Genomic DNA, 21,060 nt, shown 5'->3' on the forward strand with positions numbered 1-21,060 from the left:
TTAACAGTTCTTTAAAACCAGACTTGTTTCAAGACAGAGGGTTTAACATGTTAAACTATAGCTTGCTAACGTTATGTAGAATGTGCAAATGTAATCGCATCCAGAAACTGTTATTTTTAGTTCTTGTGAAAGAAAGAAAAATATATAGTTCCTAGAAATCTTACAAGAAATGTCACCGCGGTACTGTTCACAACTACAACATTACCTTTGAAAACGCATTTACTTCAGCAAACACCGACGAGCTCCCATTGGTTGCTAAGAAGTTTGAAAATTCTAAAGACTCCGCCCCCTAACAACGGCATCGTAGCTGAGCGCTGATAGGCGAACTATCGACGAATTTCAACCAATCAGCACTGTCCGCACGGTGTTTGGAAGTAGTTTTGCTTACAAATGTGTTTTAGCTCGCCGTTTCGACCTGTGTTGAATGTTGTATTTTTCCGCTCAGAAACTTTTGCAACCAATTTTGACAGCACGGAAAATACGATAAGGTAAGATGTTGTTTCATTAACGGATAAGCTAGTTTTCTCACTAGATAGCGTGCTACCCTTTCGAAATCACGTGCGGTCGGGTGCAGGACCCTTTGAGCAGTAGGCTGACCAACGTTAACGTTAGATCCTTCCACACAATGTACGTTTTCTGCTTGTGATACCAACATATTGTGATACCAACATATTGCCCTTTGAACCATTATCTGGATGTGAGGAAGCGAGATTTTATCTGATGTCCAGGGTCCTTCTATTCAAATTCCCATTAACCAGCTCTGCAAACGTTATTAAGGTTCAAATACGATCGTTACCGTACGCTTCAGAATATGGAGTTTCGCAGAGTAACTATCCTAATTACTGCCACTGTGCACGGTATGCACGGTTTAAATTTTTTAAAAGGGTTTAAATCAAAGTTATTTGTTCTTGACGAAGTGCACATGTCCAGAAGGTGGATTTGGACGTCTAATATCACTCAGCAGGACAGTATCCGGAAGGAATATTTATTATTATTATGTTTTAATATTTTTGGGGGGGAAGTACATGCCGTGCGGAACGGCATTAATAACGATAGTTGCACTGCGACACTCCATATTTTGGTGCGCAACGAACGTGTTTTGACAACGTTTGCACAGCTGGTTAAAGGGACTTGGAATTGAAGGATCCTGGGAGTCAGAGGCTATCTCGGGTCCCTCAACTCCAGTGAACAAGCTATTATGTTTTGAAGATCACAGAAACAGGCCTTCACATTTATGTTTCTTACCACATGCAAATGTTATGTTTTCTCTTGAAGGATACAACCACTGACCGTCTGAATCCATTTGGTAAAAACTCCCAAGCTGAAGTCATGCCTTTTCCCAGGGGGAAGAAACCAAGTGTTACTGCTGGCAGTAAAATACCCAAATTACGTGGCAAAGGGATAGAGAATCAGGTAAATTGGCTGATAATAGCCTCCCACTGTTGATTTAGGGGTGGTGATTTTCTAGTTGTGCTGGAACAAAAACGTGCACCACCCAGTTGCCAACTAGCTCTCCAGGAGGAGCGTTGGCCAGCTCTGCCTTTGACAGTTTTTTATATTGTTGGTCTGTATCTAACTTAGTAACCAGCCACCATATTAGTTGCATAGTGAGGTACATCATCTGGGGTGAGCTAGCAACATTTATTTGCCTGTGTTGCCAGGGAATATTGCATAGCGTTGCCAGGGCATATTGCATAGCGAGGTACATCATCTGGGGTGAGCTAGCTACTTTTATTTGCCTGTGTTGCCAGGGCATATTGCATACCCCACAACTTTTGAAATTGAGTGTATCTTCTGGTTAACTTAACCCCTCTTATCTCTCAATGAAACTGCTGGTCCTGTGTGAACTAAACTAACCTCAATCGTGTCTTGCTATCACTCTTCATTGCATAGCTCCATATGAAATAACATAGCTCTGTGTTTTTAGGAGGAAGGCCCCCAGGTCAAGAGGTCATCGTCCCCTCCTCAAGGAGCCCCTAAGAAGAGGACAGCCTTCGTAGACCTCACCAATGTAAACCTGTTCTCTTTGTCGCTCTATCTGGGATGTTTTCACTAGAATCAAACAACCTAATTCAACTGGGAGGGACTAACCTGAATTTGTCCAACAAACTTGTTTTCCGTTGCAAAACGTTTTTGTTCATGTCTAACATTTCAGGTAAAAATCAGTTTCTTGTCTGTATGGAAGTAGCGGTCCTTGTACCTGGCATGGTGAAGACGGCCGTGCATAGACTAGAGTACTTTCCCAAGTTAACTGCCGACACAGACCGGGGTTTTGTTGAGTAGGTGTCTCGATGCGGTATGAGAACCAGCACAGCCTTGCTGTGCCAGACGTGCAATACAGCTTTCCTCATTACGAGATCCTCGTCGACCAACTGTGCTGTCAGACTCATGGGGCTGACGTCACTGGTCCAAATGTCAGTCGTGATGCTAATAGCAGTGAGGCCCATAGCAAGTAGATGTACGCTTCACAAAACTGTAACTCCGGTAGGGCAACATCTGAAAGATGGCAGCATCTGAACAATAGTGTGTACCGGGGCTCAACTAGTCGATGAAAAGCCAACATCATCCACGACAGAGAACGATTGATTGTCAAGGGCATTGAATTCCATTATCCTGGTTATCCTGGCGTTAATGGATTTTGAGTTGTCTCCCTGAAGTGTTCTTACTCTTTCAAATGACTGCTCCACTTGTTGACTGCTAGATCCACACAGCAGACATTGTGGGCCAGTTTTGGAATGCTGCGTTGCACTGTATTTGTGGTGCCGTTACGTTATATCGGTATGCACGTCAGCGTTGACATCGGAGTTAAACTAGACGACATCGGGCTGATTCTGGCATTTTTAGCTAATATGGCCCGATTCCAATGTGCTTTTTGCTACCGTGCATCCCTAGTTTTTGCCACTGTTTTCTACGGTTTTGGTTTGAAATGAATACACCACAGAACAGGGTCTGAATGGTCTCCTGGGAGTGACATTCTACCATAGAGTCTTCCACCAGGTTTTCTGCTGGTGTTTGCTGCAGCGTGACACTGAAACCCACTTTCGTTCTTGTTTGGCAGTTGGGTGTATGGTGGGGTAGATCTCAATTTGAGAAACAAGAACTTAAAAGTTCTTTCTTGGCAATAATGATAATAAATAAATGTATTATGCCAATAGGGGATTGGTGTTAAACTCATGAATAGGGTGACATACGGGTCGGTCTATAACCAGGGAATGTTCTGCCTCATCTGCACACTATGAAAAGACTGGCGTTGCCTCTCTGGTCTCTCCTTGGCTTCCAGGCACACAAGGTTCACATCAGCCTTCCAGGTACTAAGAAGAACTCCCTTAAGAAGACGCAGAAGAAGAAGGCCACCTCCACTGTGTTAGACAAGAATGAAGCCAACCTTAAAAAGTAAGTCATTTTTCTAGACCCCTCGCCCCACCCGCCCCTCACCCCTCTCTCCAGCTGTACTGTCGTTAGGTTTGATGGGCTGTGAAGGTGAGCGAGAAGGGTTCCGATTTATAAAGGGACAGAGTAATTGTATATGTTTATGATGCTTGCTATGGGGGCAGTGAAATATGCCTATCCTGATACTGAATTCCTTGATCAGTCATCTCTTATTACGATACGATAACTGTGTGTGTGAGGTCATAGATTATAGATTCATAACATTCCACATCAAAACACTAACTTTCTCTGCCTTTTACTGAGGGCCGTTTTGCTTGCAGTGACTCCTATATAGACACGGACTGTTGCTCTGCTTGCAGTGACTCCTATATAGACACGGACTGTTGCTCTGCTTGCAGTGACTCCTATATAGACACGACTGTTGCTCTGCTTGCAGTGACTCCTATATAGACACGGGCTGTTGCTCTGCTTGCAGTGACTCCTATATAGACACGGGCTGTTGCTCTGCTTGCAGTGACTCCTATATAGACACGGGCTGTTGCTCTGCTTGCAGTGACTCCTATATAGACACGGGCTGTTGCCCTGCTTGCAGTGACTCCTATATAGACACGGGCTGTTGCCCTGCTTGCAGTGACTCCTATATAGACACGGGCTGTTGCCCTGCTTGCAGTGACTCCTATATAGACACGGACTGTTGCTCTGCTTGCAGTGACTCCTATATAGACACGGACTGTTGCCCTGCTTGCAGTGACTCCTATATAGACACGGACTGTTGCCCTGCTTGCAGTGACTCCTATATAGACACGGACTGTTGCCCTGCTTGCAGTGACTCCTATATAGACACGGGCTGTTGCCCTGCTTGCAGTGACTCCTATATAGACACGGACTGTTGCTCTGCTTGCAGTGACTCCTATATAGACACGGACTGTTGCCCTGCTTGCAGTGACTCCTATATAGACACGGGCTGTTGCCCTGCTTGCAGTGACTCCTATATAGACACGGGCTGTTGCCCTGCTTGCAGTGACTCCTATATAGACACGGGCTGTTGCCCTGCTTGCAGTGACTCCTATATAGACACGGACTGTTGCTCTGCTTGCAGTGACTCCTATATAGACACGGACTGTTGCCCTGCTTGCAGTGACTCCTATATAGACACGGGCTGTTGCCCTGCTTGCAGTGACTCCTATATAGACACGGACTGTTGCTCTGCTTGCAGTGACTCCTATATAGACACGGGCTGTTGCTCTTGATAAGAACGTCTGTTAAATGACTTCAATGTGAAATCTAAACACGTCACCCTATTCCTACCGGTCTCCCCTCTCCAGGTCTGAATCAATAAGCTCAGAGAGTCAGGAGGAGGAGAAACAGAGGGGGGAGGAGGAGACCCCAGTTGAAGAGCTTGTGGTGGTGGAGGCTGTTCCACCTAGAGAGTTGCCCCCCCACCTCCAGAGACCACAGGTAGGCTAATGGAGCACCAGACTATTGTCACATCAGTGGGATCTACAGTACCAATCAGAAGTTTGTACGCCTCATTCCAGGGTTTATCTTTCTTTATTTTTAGTATTTTCTACATTGTAGAATAATAGTGAAGACATTAAAACTATGATATAACACATGGAATCATGTAGTAACCATAGTGTTAAACAAATCAAAAAATATAATTAGGATTCTTCAAAGTAGCCACCCTTTGCCTTGATGACAGCTTTGCACCCTCTTGGCATTCTCTCAACCAGCTTCATGAGGTAGGTACCTGGAATGCATTTCAATTAACATGTGTGAGAACTGCTCAAATAAGCAAAGAGAAACAATATTCCATCACTTTCAGACCAGTCTTCATGATCGAAGAACCCTCTAATAAAGGACCCTAATAAGAAGAGACTTGCTTGGACCAAGAAACACGAGCAATGGACAATAGACCGGTGGAAATCGGTCCTTTGGTCTGATGCCCCCCAACCTGCCGCGTCTTTGTGAGATTCAGAGTAGGTGAACAGATCTCTGCATGTGTGGTTCCCACTGTGAAGCATGGAGGAGGAGGTGTGATGGTGCTTTGCTGATGGCACTGACTTCTTTAGAATTCAAGGCACACTTAGCCAGCATGGCTACCACGGAATTCTGCAGCGATATGGCATCCCATCTGGTTTACGCTTAGTGGGGCTATCATTTTGTTTTTCAACAGAACAATGACCCAATACACCTCCAGGGTGTGTAATGGCTATTTGACCAATCACTAGAGTGATGGAGTGATGCTGCATCAGATGACCTGGCCTGCACAATCACCGGACCTCAACCCAATTGAGATGGTTAGGGATGAGTTGGACCGCAGAGTGAAGGAAAAGCAGCAAACAAGTGCTCAGCATATATGGGAACTCCTTCAAGATGGTTGGAAAAAACATTCCTCATGAAGCTGGTTGAGAGAATGCCAAGAGTCTGCAAAGCTGTCATCAAGGCAAAGAAAGGGTGGTTACTTTAAATAATATAAAATATATACATTATAAAAAATATATGTTTGGTTACTACATGATTCCATACGTGTTATTTCATAGTGTTGTCTTTAATATTATTCTACAATGTAGACTATAGTAAAGAAATAAACCCTGGAATGAGTAGATGTGTCCCAACCTTTTGACTGGTACTGTACATGGGGACAGTCAGGAATAGTTCTATGGAACTCTCTTGGACACAGTCTAGCAGTGTTTTCTACTGTACCTACATATCACGCCTCCCACTCTCTGCCCCTCCCACTCTCTGCCCCTCCCACTCTCTGCCCCTCCCACTCTCTGCCCCTCCCACTCTCTGCCCCTCCCACTCTGCCCCTCCACTCTGCCCCTCCCACTCTCTGCCCCTCCCACTCTCTGCCCCTCCCACTCTCTGCCCCTCCCACTCTCTGCCCCTCCCACTCTCTGCCCCTCCCACTCTCTGCCCCTCCCACTCTCTGCCCCTCCCACTCTCTGCCCCTCCCACTCTCTGCCCCTCCCACTCTCTGCCCCTCCCACTCTCTGCCCCTCCCACTCTCTGCCCCTCCCACTCTCAGATCCCTGAGGAGTTTGATATAGACTCTCAGCACCAGGATGACCCCACTCTGACTGCTCAGTACGCAAAGGAAATATTTGACTACCTCAAGGCCAGAGAGGAGAAGTTCATCCTGTCTGACTATATGTCCATCCAGCCCAGTCTGAACGCTGGGATGAGGGCCATCCTAGTGGACTGGTTGGTCGAGGTGCAGGTCAGGAAACCAGTATACTTGCTACTATAATAACACGACAACGCAGTATGCCCGTAGAACAGACAATTAAAAATAGGAGTGAAGATGAGACACTGTGGTTCTTTGTGTGCTGGAGCGAGTGTGTTTGCTCTGTGCTTCCAGGAGAACTTTGAGCTGAACCATGAGACTCTGTACCTGGCTGTGAAGGTGACGGACCACTTCCTGTCTGCAGCGCCGGTCAACAGAGAGAATCTACAGCTTATAGGTTCTACAGCCTTGCTCATAGCATCCAAGTTTGAGGTGAGGGATATTAAACACACACACTACCTGTCCGCTGTTCCGGTTAACGGTAGGAGAGGTGAGGGATGGAGGGTGGAGGAGACAGGCTCATTGTGCCCAAATTAGTGTTGTCCTCACTTGGGCTCTCATTCTGTGTAATACTCTTTCTCTTACCCACCATCCTTTCTCTCTCCCTCCATCAGGAGCGCTGTCCGCCCTGTGTGGACGACTTCCTGTACGTCTGTGATGATGCGTACAAGAGGGAGGAGGTTATTGCTATGGAGACGAGCATCCTGCAGGCGCTGGGGTTCGACATCAACATCCCCGTCCCCTACCGCTTCCTCAGGCGATATGCCAAGGTACAGGGTTTTTCCTGGGTCAAAATGAGGCTACGGTGGTGGCCAATGGTGCGATGGCCAACTGAACATTTTTAGAGGCCCTCCCGTTGGCCGCAGCGACAAAATGTCGCTCGTTAAAAGCAAATTTCCTGCAATTTGACACACTATATGCTAATTGAGTGACTCAAACATAACAAAATCTATTGGGGCCCCGTGCCATAAACACCCCTGAATGTTTTACATCGTAGATTCTGACTGCTTTTATGTTGATTGTTAGCGCTCAAAGATCTTTAAACAGCCATTATTATATTTTCTCCATACTTTATCTGGTTCTAGTTCATTTATTTTTTTAAATTATTATTTTTACACACTGTTTGGTCATAGGCGGCCCAATACTTTTCTATGCAGAAAAAACTCTGCGTGTGTGAGACCCCCTTTCTATAGGGGGGTGAGAGACCCCCTTTCTATAGGGGGGTGAGAGACCCCCTTTCTATAGGGGGGGGGGGGGGGGGTGAGGGAGAGGCAGAGAGACCATGTAGACTGGAATGGCATCAACCGTATGGAAACCACGTGTTTGAGTTTGTTACCCTTCCAGCCATTACTATGAGCTGTCCTCCCTCATGGTATCCCTCCCTGGATACCATGAGCAATGGAACGCAGGTGGATACCATGAGCAATGGTATCCACCTGCGTGTGGTTGAATGTTCGTGGGCAAGGAATAATTAACTACATCTCAAGCAGTATCCTACAAGAGCACAGACACAAGGGACAACAGACACACCAGACTCTACAATGCAGATGAGCTGAAGGCTGTTTGAAAGCAAAGTGAGAGGAATAAGAGCACCACCTTGAAGCTGCCCAGCAACACCCTTTGGGGTGGTGTTGTCCACATGATTGATAGTTTCCTGGAGGGGAAGGAGTCTCGCCATGAAATGGCCATATCACAGTCTGCCGATATGGACAGCCCCATCAAGAGGATCCTCCTGGATGATGTATTTTGGGAGAGAGTGGTAAGCAGCCTGAAACTCCTGAAACCTATAGCAGTAGCCATTGCATGGATTGAGGGTGACAATCCCATCCTGTCTGTTCAGACTCTGCTTGCAGATGTAAGAGAAATCCGTACTGCCCTGCCCACTTCACTTTTGCTCCAAACAGAGGAAATTGCAGTTCTGAAATGCAACAAAAAGTGTCCAGACTTCTGCCTGAAGCCCATACACGCTGCAGCGTACATGTTGGACCCCCAAGTATGCTGGCAAGAGCATCCTGTCTGGTGCAGAGATCAACAAGGCCTATGGTGTCATCACTACCGTGTCTCGCCACCTTGGCCTGGATGAGGGCAAGGTTCTTGGCAGTCTGGTGAAGTACACTTCTAAGCAAGGGCTTTGGGATGAAGATGCAATATGGAAGTTGTGCCAACATCATCAGCCACCTGGTGGAAGAGACTTTGTGGATCTGAGGCTCTTTCCCCTGTTGCCTCCATCCTCCAAATCCCACCAACATCAGCCGCCTCAGAGCGCAACTGGTCCTTGCTTGGGAACACGCACGCAACAGGCTGACCAATACAAGGGTTGAAAAATTGGTGCCCATCCGGGAAAATGTCAGGCTCAAAAAGCCTCCCAATCGGCCATATTCAACAAGGTTGGACAGTGAAGATGGGGCCTCGGAGTCTGACGTTCAAGAGGTGGACATTGAGGAGGTCCAGGGAGAAGACATGGAAGCCTGAGAGGAAGACAACCAAAGCTTTAGATTCTACATTATCATTTTACAGATGTATGTTAAATGTTTTTGGGAGACGTGATGTATCATTCAATATTCCCTTGTTGTTCAGTGAAATCATCCCATGTGAAGAGCCAACTCATTTAAACTTTAATTTGTAACTAAATAATTGTATTCCTATTGGAAGGATTTAATGTATAACGGTCTACTTAATGATAAACCTTTGTCTCCATATGATAAATATATCCAATGCAACAAAAACCTTTTAAATGGTATTCATTTGCATATATTTCTGTTAATTCCCATATTTCTGTTAATTCCCATATTTCTGTTAATTCCCATTCCCACTGAATATTCCCCCTATTCATGTTTATCCTCTTGTCTGCAGCATGTGTCTATTCCATATCTCTCTCTGGTGTGTAACCCATCTGTGTCTCCAGTGTGTGAGTGGCAGTATGGAAACTCTAACCCTGGCCCGGTATGTGTCTCTCTCCAGTGTGTGAGTGGCAGTATGGAAACTCTAACCCTGGCCCGGTATGTGTCTCTCTCCAGTGTGTAAGTGCCAGTATGGAAACTCTAACCCTGGCCCGGTATGTGTCTCTCTCCAGTGTGTGAGTGGCAGTATGGAAACTCTAACCCTGGCCCGGTATGTGTCTCTCTCCAGTGTGTGAGTGGCAGCATGGAAACTCTAACCCTGGCCCGGTATGTGTCTCTCTCCAGTGTGTGAGTGGCAGTATGGAAACTCTAACCCTGGCCCGGTATGTGTCTCTCTCCAGTGTGTGAGTGGCAGTATGGAAACTCTAACCCTGGCCCGGTATGTGTCTCTCTCCAGTGTGTGAGTGCCAGTATGGAAACTCTAACCCTGGCCCGGTATGTGTCTCTCTCCAGTGTGTGAGTGCCAGTATGGAAACTCTAACCCTGGCCCGGTATGTGTCTCTCTCCAGTGTGTGAGTGCCAGTATGGAAACTCTAACCCTGGCCCGGTATGTGTGTGAGCTGAGTCTTCAGGAGATGGATCTGGTACCAGAGAGAGGATCATTACTGGCCTCAGCCTGTCTGCTGTTGGCTCTAGTCACCAAGGAGCTGGGAGGATGGGTGAGCTTACACACACACACACACACACCTCCTGCCCTTCATCTACACTGATTTGAAGTGTATTTAACAAGTGACATCAAGAAGGGATCATATCTTTCACCTGGTCGGTCTGTCATGGAAAGAGCAGGTGTTCTTAATGTTTTGTCCACTCAGTGTTTTCTGTGCCGTTCTGTCTAGATCGGTCTCTACTTTCGGCTCCTGGTTCTTCAATGCCTTGTCTGGCATCTTACTGTCCCCATAGTCAGTACAGAGGGGCTGGTAATACTTTTATGGTCTGTATTTAATCACCCACACCCCTGTCCTCTAGTCCCCCATCCTGGTGTTCCACTCTGGGTACGGAGTGTCAGAGCTGGTCCCTGTTGTCCGGAGGCTCCATTCCATGCTCACCTCCCCGCCAGACGACAAACTCCTGGCCATCCGGAGCAAGTACTCTCACAAGTAAGTGTACTGTGGAAACTAGGTATTATAGTACTCACAAGTAAGTGTACTGTGTAAAACCTTCATGACTGTGTACTGGGTATTATAGTTCTCAGGTAAGTGTACTGTCCGTCAGCTTAACCTTTAGCTCCCAGGCTTTGCTCACGTTCAAAATAAGGTATGAATAGAGTGACTGAATAAATGATATATATGGATGGATGGAAACTAATGATATAACCCATCTGTCTCTCCAGTGTGTGAGTGCCAGTATAGAAACTAACCCTGGCCGGACAGTACACTTACCTGAGAACTATAATACCCAGGGTTCGCATTTGTAAGTGATTATTTTCAATGGAGACTTTTTATTTTGCCATCAGGGTTTTCTTTGAAGTGGCGACAACTCCGATGGTGGACCTGGACACGTTGGAGAGGGCGTTGAAGTGACCCGTAGAAACTAGTTGGTGGGAGAATATCTACTTGTCTAAGGAAGTCACTGTGTATATATATATATATTTTTATATATCACTGTTAATTTTTATAATGAAGGGATGGTATTTGTTGTATAAATCAAGCAGAGATGTATTTTCTCTTCAGCAGCAATGCTTATTTTTTATTTTGTTCAAGTTGTATTTCGTATCTGTTTTTACACTAAGAAAAAAACATGTTTAAACTTTTTATACAAGTGTTGAAGGCTAATCTAAAAGTTACAGAGGTATTTTTAGAGGTGTGTAGTGAAAAAGTAAACCGATTTACTGGTTAATACCATCGACCATTTGATATTGTTGTGTAACCCACGGTAACAGTGTTCTTTATCGGTATAAACGATACGGCTGTCTCTGTCGGGAGTTGTCAAGGTTTTTGCTCCAATTTGACACGACTCGTTCTACTAATCGGCTTCTCATCAGGACCGTGATTAGCAGAAGCAGGTGTGTTAGACTGGTGCTGGAACGAAACCCTGCATATTACTCAGTACCTCTCCAGGTCTGTCTGCCTCCCAGAAATGTATTTTATGTTGTACAGTGTCTCATGTATAGAAACTCTTTAATGTTTTCAACAAGAGGATTTGTTTACTGTTGTTATTTTTAAATGGCTCAGACCTCTGAATTAAATAAATCCTGTTTTATTGTTTATAAAACAAATTATCTTGTCGTTTTTCAGTCCTTACTCTAAAGGTGTGATGCTTAGTTGCATGGAGAAGTCCATCGCAGCTTGAAACAAATCACAGCGGTTTTGTTTACGGTTTCAGTTAAAGGCTGGAGGAATGGGGCTGGAGGAATGGGGCTGGGGGAATGGGGCTGGGGGAATGGATCTACTGGAATTCATACGCTGACCAGCCATGCTGTTTTGAGGTGTTTATTTTCTTGGTTAGAATGAGCTTAAATTTTGGGTTCTGATGGTACGACAGATGAAATAAACTCATTAGGTTTTTCTCCGACAATCAATGAGTCCATGTCTGCAAATGGAAGTGGATATAGTGATATATTTAGTTAAGGCTGACTGAGGACAACACCACTCAGTGGGCTCTGGAGAAAAGTTGTCCCTAAACACACAGCTGGGATTGGTTGACTGTCCAATCGTTACCTTAACCAGCAGGTGTGGGAATGCCGCACTCTCAAATGCATTTCCTTGATTCCTCATCTCTGACCCTCTTTTTCATCAAATGGGTTTTGAAAGGAAGCAAGGAAATGTAATTGAGATGCTTCCCATACTTGGATCAATGAGAGCTCAATTGCGTACTCCTCATTCTCTCTCCTCAACCCATTGGAGAAAGCCAGGTTTTGTGAAGGGGAGTAGACTTGAGACAATTGCGTTCTCACTGGAGCATGTCATCTGACCTCTGTTTCCTTTTTGGGATGCCAATGGCAGTACACCCATTGGGCCAGCAAGTGGCAGTGGAGCCTCACAATTTAGGAGCACCTAGTCAATTGTCCAGCTGAATGCATTTAACCCAATGCCTTAATCAGAGGTGCGTGGGGCTGCCTTGATTGACATCGGCGTCCAGGGAGCAGTTGTTGGGGGGGGGGGGCCTTGGCTCCCCAGTGGGTGGGCCTATGCCCTCCCAGACACACTCTTGGCTCCCCAGTGGGTGGGCCTATGCCCTCCCAGACCCACTCTTGGCTCCCCAGTGGGTGGGCCTATGCCCTCCCAGACCCACTCTTGGCTCCCCAGTGGATGGGCCTATGCCCTCCCAGACCCACTCTTGGCTCCCCAGTGGGTGGGCCTATGCCCTCCCAGACCCACTCAGACGATGCTGGACTCAGACGATGGTGAAGACGCCAGATGTGGAGGTCCTGGGTTGGCGTGGTTACACGTGGTCTGTGGTTGTGTGGCTGGTTGGACGTACTGCCAAATTCTCAAAAAAAACGTTGGAGGTGGCTTATGGTAGAGAAATTAACATTAAATTCTCCGGCAACAACTGGTGAGTATTCCTGCAGTCAGCATGCCATTTGTACACTCCTTCAAAACTTGAGACATCTGTGGCATTGTGTTGTGACACAACTGCACATTTTAGAATGACATTGTATTGTCCCTGCAGAAGGTGCACCTGTGTAATGTTCATGTTCACACACACACAGTGACTGCTGATTACAATCTATCAGTGAGAACTATTGTTTAAGACAGACAAGCTTTTTGTGTTTATGGAACATTTCTGGGATGTTTTATTTCAGCTCATGAAACATGGGACCAACACTTTACATGTTGTGTTTATGTTTTCTATTCAGTATAGTTTGTTTCTGCAGTACTAGCAACACACAGTCCTCTTCTCTGTTCCTCCTCTTCTGTTCCTCCTCTCCTCTGTTCCTCCTCTCTTCTGTTCCTCCTCTCCTCTGTTCCTCCTCTTCTGTTCCTCCTCTCCTCTGTTCCTCCTCTCTTCTGTTCCTCCTCTTCTGTTCCTCCTCTCCTCTGTTCCTCCTCTTCTGTTCCTCCTCTCTTCTGTTCCTCCTCTTCTGTTCCTCCTCTTCTGTTCCTCCTCTCTTCTGTTCCTCCTCTCCTCTGTTCCTCCTCTCTTCTGTTACTCTCCTCTGTTCCTCCTCTCCTCTGTTCATCCTCTTCTGTTCCTCCTCTCCTCTGTTCATCCTCTTCTGTTCCTCCTCTCCTCTGTTCCTCCTCTTCTGTTCCTCCTCTCTTCTGTTCCTCCTCTTCTGTTCCTCCTCTTCTATTCCTCCTCTCCATTCATCCTCTCTTCTGTTCCTCCTCTCTTCTGTTCCTCCTCTCCATTCCTCCTCTCTTCTGTTCCTCCTCTCCATTCCTCCTCTCTTCTGTTCCTCCTCTTCTGTTCCTCCTCTCCTCTGTTCCTCCTCTCTTCTGTTCCTCCTCTCTTCTGTTCCTCCTCTCCTCTGTTCCTCCTCTCTTCAGTTCCTCCTCTCTTCTGTTCCTCCTCTCCTCTTCCTCTCTTCTGTTCCTCCTCTCTTCTGTTCCTCCTCTCCATTCATCCTCTCTTCTGTTCCTCCTCTCTTCTGTTCCTCCTCTCCATTCATCCTCTCTTCTGTTCCTCCTCTCCTCTGTTCCTCCTCTCTTCTGTTCCTCTCCTCTGTTTCTCTTCTCCTCCTCTCCTAGGATCAATTAAAGTGATTGATAGCCCAGTGAGTCCATTGACCTACTATCTATCGAACCAATGTCTACACGCACACACACACACACACACTGATTACAATCTATAAGTGAGAACTATCATTGTAGCAGGGTAGACATAATCAGAGATATTGATTGGGTGATGGGAGTAGATTGTTGACGTCCCAGGAAGTTGATTCTGAGTTCTAAGTACTTATCTGTTCTGACATAAATTATGCTGTGTGCAGTCTGTGTGTGTGCATCTTTGTCCATCTGTCTGTGTCTGTCTGCCTCCCTGTCTGTCTGCCTGCCTGCATTGATATGTTAGTTGTAGCATTCCCTGGTCAGGAAAGGCCAACGTCTCCTTCGGAGGAAACAAGGAAAGAAGAGGAATATATCAAATGATCTGTCCTCCAGGCCCCCACTGGCCCGAGTCAACAACCCACCAATCAAATCACTATATGAATATGGAAAGAGTAAGATCTGTGTGTGTGAGTCAGACCCAATGTGTGTCACTCGCCATGCAGTTTTAATATGACCTTTTCAAATAGCATTAAACCTCTGTGTCCACAGTACACACACAGATAGCATTAAACCTCTGTGTCCACAGTACACACACAGATAGCATTAAACCTCGGTGTCCACAGTACACACACAGATAGCATTAAACCTCGGTGTCCACAGTACACACACAGATATCATTAAACCTCTGTGTCCACAGTACACACACAGATATCATTAAACCTCTGTGTCCACAGTACACACACAAATATCATTTGACATTGTGGGGACTAACAAAATGTACCCAGTTGTTCACATTTTTGTTTGTTTACTATTTTTTGGGGGGGGACTTCTGGTCCCCACAAGACTAGATAAACATGTCCACACACACCACTCTCTCTCACAATTATTATTTGGTCTGGATGTTATATTCTCTGACGTTATTTTAACATTTCTACAAACTTCAAAGTGTTTTCTTTCCAATGGTACCAATTCTATGTTATATTCTATATTATATTCTATGTTATATTCTATATTATATTCTATGTTATATTATATGTTATATTATATATTATATATTATATTATATATTATATTATATATTGATATCTGTGTGTATTATATTATATATTATATTATATATTATATTATATATTATATTATATATTATATTATATGTTATATTATATGTTATATTATATGTTATATGTTGTATTATATGTTATATTCTATGTTATATTATATGTTATATTATATATTATATTATATATTATATTCTATGTTATATTATATATTATATTCTATGTTATATTATATATTATATTATATGTTATATTATATGTTATATTATATTATATATTATATATTATATTATATATTATATTATATATTATATGTTATATTATATGTTATATTATATTATATATTATATTATATGTTATATTATATGTTATATTATATGTTATATGTTGTATTATATGTTATATTCTATGTTATATTATATGTTATATTATATTATATATTATATTCTATGTTATATTATATATTATATTCTATGTTATATTATATATTATATTATATGTTATATTATATGTTATATTATATTATATGTTATATTATATTATATATTATATATTATATTATATTATATATTATATGTTATATTATATGTTATATGTTGTATTATATGTTGTATTATATGTTGTATTATATTATATATTATATGTTATATTATATGTTATATTATATGTTATATTATATATTATATGTTGTATTATATTATATATTATATGTTATATTATATGTTATATTATATGTTATATGTTGTATTATATGTTGTATTATATGTTGTATTATATTATATATTATATGTTATATTCTATGTTATATTGTATGTTATATTCTATGTTATATTCTATGTTATATTGTATGTTATATTGTATGTTATATTATATGTTATATTATATGTTATATTGTACATATCCTGGCTTCAGGTCCTGAGCTACAGGAAGTTTGGTCATTCAGACAGGAAGTGTAGAAAAAAAAGGGCATAGCCCCAAGACATTAAAATAACATCAAATTGATCAGAAATACAGTGTAGACAGTGTTAATGTTGTAAATTACCATTGTAGCTGTAAACTGCAGATTTTTAATGGAATATCTACATACACAGAGGCCCATTATCAGCAACCATCACTCCTGTGTTCTAATGGCACGTTGTGTTAGCTAATCCAAGTTTATCATTTTAAAAGACTAATTAGTCTTTAGAAAACCCTTTGCAATTATGTTAGCACAGCTGAAAACTGTTGTTCTGATTTAAGAAGCAATCAAACTGGCCTTCTTTAGACTAGTTGAGTATCTGGAGCATCAGCATTTGTGGGTTCGATTACAGGCTCAAAATGCCAGAAACAAAGATCTTTCTTCTGAAACTCGTCTATTCTTGTTCTGAGAAATGAAGGCTATTTCATGTGAGAAATTGCCAAGAAACGGACGATTTTGTACACTGCTGTGTACTACTCCCTTCACAGAACAGCGCAAACTGGCACTAACCAGAATAGAAAGAGGAGTGGGAGGCCCCGGTGCACAACTGAGCAAGAGGGCAAGTACATTAGAGTGTCTAGTTTGAGAAACAGACTCCTCTACTGGCACTTTCATTAAATAGTACCCGCAAATGCCAGCCTCAACATCAAAAGAGGCGACTCCGGGATGCTGGCCTACTAGGAAGAGTATCAAAGAAAAAGCCATATCTCAGACTGGCCAATAAAATAAAAGATTAAGATGGGTAAATGAACACAGACACTGGACAGAGTGGACCAAAGTGTTATGGACAGACAAATCTAAGTTTGAGTTGTTCAGATCACAAAGAACATTCGTGAGACGCAGAAAAAATTAGATGCTGGAGGAGTGCTTGACGCCATCTGTAAAGCATGGTGGAGGAAATGTGATGGTCTGGGGGTGCTTTGGTGGTGGTAAAGTGGGAGATTTGTACAGGGTAAAAGGGATCTTGAAGAAGGAAGGCTATCACTCCATTTTGCAACGCCATGCCATACCCTGTGGATGGCGCTTAATTGGAGCCAATTTCCTCCTACAACAGGACAATGAACCAAAGCACAGCTCCAAACGATACAAGAACTACTGAGGGAAGAAGCAGTCAGCTGGTATTCGGTCTATAATGGAGTGGCCAGCACAGTCACCGGATCTCAACCCTATTGAGCTGTTGTGGGAGCAGCTTGACCGTATGGTACGTAAGAAGTGCCCATCAAGCCAATCCAACTTGTGGGAGGTGCTTCAGGAAGCATGGGGTGAAATCTCTTCAGATTACCTCAACAAATTGACAACTAAACTCAGCAAAAAAAGAAACGTCCTCTCATTGTCAACTGCGTTTATTTTCAGCAAACTTAAGATGTGTAAATATTTGCATGAACATAAGATTCATCAACTGAGACATAAACTGAACAAGTTCCACAGACATGTGACTAACAGAAATGGAATAATGTGTCCCTGAACAAAGGGGGGATCAAAATCAATGTAACAGTCAGTATTTGGTGTGTGGCCACCAGCTGCAATTAAGTTCTCCAGTGCATCTCCTCGTCGTTGACTGCACCAGATTTGCCAGTTCTTGCTGTGAGATGTTACCCCACTCTTCCACCAAGGCACCTGCAATTTCCCGGACATTTCTAGCGTTGAAATGGCCCTAGCCCTCACCCTCTGATCCAACAGGTCCCAGACGTGCTCAATGGGATTGAGATCCGGGCTCTTCGCTGGCCATGGCAGAACACTGACTTGCAGGAAATCACGCACAGAACGAGCAGTATGGCTGGTGGAATTGTCATGCTGAAGGGTCATGTCAGGATGAGCCTGCAGGAAGGGTACCACATGAGGGAGGAGGATGTCTTCCCTGTAAAGCACAGCGTTGATATTGCCTGCAATGACAAGCTGCTCAGTCCGATGATGCTGTGACACACCGCCCCAGACCATGACGGACCCTCCACTTCCAAATTGATCCCGCTCCAGAGTACAGGTCTCGGTGTAACGCTCATTCCCTTGACGATAAACGCATATCCGACCATCACCCCTGGTGAGACAAAACCGCGACTTGTCAGTGAAGAGCACCTTTTGCCAGTCCTGTCTGGTCCAGCGACGGTGGGTTTGTGCCAATAGGCAACGTTGTTGCCGGTGATGTCTGCCTTACAACAGGCCTACAAGCCCTCAGTCCAGCCTCTCTCAAGCCTACTGCGGACAGTCTGAGTACTGATGGAGGGATTGTACGTTCCTGGTGTAACTCGGGCAGTTGTTGTTGCCATCCTGTACCTGTCCTGCAGGTGTGATGTTCGGATGTACAGATTCTGTGCAGGTGTTGTTACGCGTGGTCTGCCACTGCGAGGACAATCAGCTGTCCGTCCTGTCTCCCTGTAAGCGATGTCTTAGGCGTCTCACAGTACGGACATTGCAATTTCTTGCCCTGCAGTCCTCATGCCTCCTTGCAGCATGTCTAAGGCACGTTCATGCAGATGAACAGGGACCCTGGGCATCTTTCTTTTGGTGTTTTTCAGAGTCAGTAGAAAGGCCTCTTTAGTGTCTTAAGTTTTCATAACTGTGACCTTAATTGCCTACCGTCTGTAAGCTGTTAGTGTCTTAACGGCCGTTCCACAGGTGCATGCTCATTAATTGTTTATGGTTCATTGAACAAGCATGGGAAACAGTGTTTAAACCCTTTACAATGAAAACCTGTGAAGTTATTTGGATTTTTACGAATTATCTTTGAAATACAGTTTCTTCAGAGTCTAGAACACCAAAGGTCTGCAAGGCTGTAATTGCTGCAAATGGAGGATTCTTTGACGAAAGCAAATTTTGAAGGACACAATTATTATTTCAATTAAAAATAATTATTTATAACCTTGTCAACGTCTTGACTATATTTCCTATTCATTTCATGTATGTTTTCATGGAAAACAAGGACATTTCTAAGTGCCCCAAACCTTTGAACGGTCGTGTGTGTGTGTGTGTGTGTGTGTGTGTGTGTGTGTGTGTGTGTGTGTGTGTGTGTGTGTGTGTGTGTGTGTGTGTGTGTGTGTGTGTGTGTGTGTGTGTGTGTGTGTGTGTGTGTGTGTGTGTGTGTGTGAGTGAGTGAGTGTGTGTGTGAGTGTGAGTGTGTGTGAGTGAGAGAGTCTGTCTGTGTCTGAGAGAGATTATAGCAGTTCCGGTTTTAAAATAACAACCAGACACGCACGCATGCACGCACGCACGCACACACACACACACACACACACACACACACACACACACACACACACACACACACACACACACACACACACACACACACACACACACACACACACACACACACACACACACACACACACACACACACAGCAAAGCACTCCCCTTGCTTCTCAACTATTCATGATGCCCAATCTGGTTCTGAGCAGGTTGCTGTTCCGATGAGGTTAGAGAGATGGGGAGGGAGAAATGAGGGGGGAGAGAAGTGTGGTTAGGAGCATGAAGTGAGTGTCTGTAGGAAGAGAAGACAGGATAAACAGAGGTCGGAGTTAGGGGGAGAGTAGAGGGAGAGAGAAGGGGAGAGGGGGAGAGTAGAGGGAGAGAGGGGGGAGAGGGCGGGAGTAGAGGGAGAGAGGGGGGAGAGTAGAGGGAGAGAGGGGGGGGAGTAGAGGGAGAGAGGAGGGGGAGAGTAGAGGGAGAAAGGGGGGAGAGCAGAGGGAGAGAGAAGGGGAGAGGGGGGAGAGTAGAGGGAGAGAGAAGGGGAGAGGGGGGAGAGTAGAGGGAGAGAGGGGGGAGAGTAGAGGGAGAGAGGGGGGAGAGGGCGGGAGTAGAGGGAGAGAGGGGGGAGAGTAGAGGGAGAGAGGGGGGGGAGTAGAGGGAGAGAGGAGGGGAGAGTAGAGGGAGAGAAGGGGAGAGGGGGGAGAGTAGAGGGAGAGAGAAGGGGAGGGCGTAGAGGGAGAGAGAATGGGAGAGGGGGGGGTAGAGGGAGAGAGAAGAGGAGAGGGGGGGTAGAGGGAGAGAGAAGGGGAGAGGGGGGAGTAGAGGTAGAGAGAAGGGGAGAGGGGGGAGAGTAGAGGGAGAGAGAAGGGGAGAGGGGGGTAGAGGGAGAGAGAAGAGGAGAGGGGGGGAGTAGAGGGAGAGAGAAGGGGAGAGGGGGGGAGTAGAGGGAGAGAGAAGGGGAGAGGGGGGAGAGAGAAGGGAGAGGGGGAGAGTAGAGGGAGAGAGAAGGGGAGAGGGGGGAGTAGAGGGAGAGAGAAGGGGAGAGGGGGGAGAGAGAAGGGGAGAGGGGGGAGAGTAGAGGGAGAAAGGGGGGAGAGTAAGAGTGGTTTTATGGAAGGAGTTGAAGGGAAAGAAGTGCTAAAGAGGAAGGACAGATAGAGAACTGAGAAGTCTGGAAGAGGAGGAGAGAGGACAGAGAGAGAACTGAGAAGTCTGGAAGAGGAGGAGAGAGGACAGAGAAGTCTGGAAGAGGACGAGAGAGGACAGAGAGAGAACTGAGAAGTCTGGAAGAGGAGGAGAGAGGACAGAGAGAGAACTGAGAAGTCTGGAAGAGGAGGAGAGAGGACAGAGAAGTCTGGAAGAGGACGAGAGAGGACAGAGAGAGAACTGAGAAGTCTGGAAGACGAGGAGAGAGGACAGAGAGAGAACTGAGAAGTCTGGAAGAGGAGGAGAGAGGACAGAGAAGTCTGGAAGAGGACGAGAGAGGACAGAGAGAGAACTGAGAAGTCTGGAAGAGGAGGAGAGAGGACAGAGAGAGAACTGAAAAGTCTGGAAGTGTAGAATGAGGGAACTGAAAGGTCTGGAAGAGGAGGATGAGGGAACTGAGAAGTCTGGAAGAGGTGGAGAAAGTGAGATGAAAGAGATCTAGGAGAGAGAAAGTGAGAAAGTGTAGGATGAGGAGGAGGCGTTAAAAGGAAAATATAACAAGCAGTCACACCCAGCTGCCCAGGCACATCCTAATTAAAGTTGTTATAAAAAGCTCTCCACTGGGAAAGCACATATACACTTCAGACACGTCATTTTGACTAATGTTCTCTCACTCCATCTCCCTCCTCTACCTCCAGCTCTG

General features: G+C 44.9%; 1 protein-coding gene across 1 annotated transcript; it reads left to right on the forward strand.

Moving 5' to 3' along the window:
• Window positions 1–308: 308 nt before the first annotated feature.
• On the forward strand, window positions 309–11,578 carry ccnb3 (cyclin B3). Its single transcript, XM_020476638.2, has 11 exons — window positions 309–488; window positions 1,276–1,413; window positions 1,928–2,011; window positions 3,281–3,393; window positions 4,716–4,848; window positions 6,422–6,613; window positions 6,755–6,892; window positions 7,075–7,230; window positions 9,870–10,019; window positions 10,327–10,457; window positions 10,814–11,578. Exons 2-11 carry the CDS (start codon window positions 1,330–1,332, stop codon window positions 10,878–10,880), a joined length of 1,248 nt encoding a protein of 415 aa, XP_020332227.1. The 5' UTR covers window positions 309–488; window positions 1,276–1,329; the 3' UTR covers window positions 10,881–11,578.
• Window positions 11,579–21,060: the final 9,482 nt, after the last annotated feature.

Source organism: Oncorhynchus kisutch, linkage group LG16, assembly GCF_002021735.2.
Source record: "Oncorhynchus kisutch isolate 150728-3 linkage group LG16, Okis_V2, whole genome shotgun sequence".
NCBI lineage: Eukaryota > Metazoa > Chordata > Actinopteri > Salmoniformes > Salmonidae > Oncorhynchus > Oncorhynchus kisutch.

Coding starts and splice junctions, on each gene's coding strand:
- ccnb3 (XM_020476638.2), top strand. CDS start 1,330: ATGCCTTTTCCCAGGGGGAAGAAACCAAGTGTTACTGCTGGCAGTAAA. Junction 3,394..4,715: donor AATGAAGCCAACCTTAAAAA/GTAAGTCATTTT, acceptor TCCCCTCTCCAG/GTCTGAATCAATAAGCTCAG. Junction 6,893..7,074: donor TCATAGCATCCAAGTTTGAG/GTGAGGGATATT, acceptor TCCCTCCATCAG/GAGCGCTGTCCGCCCTGTGT.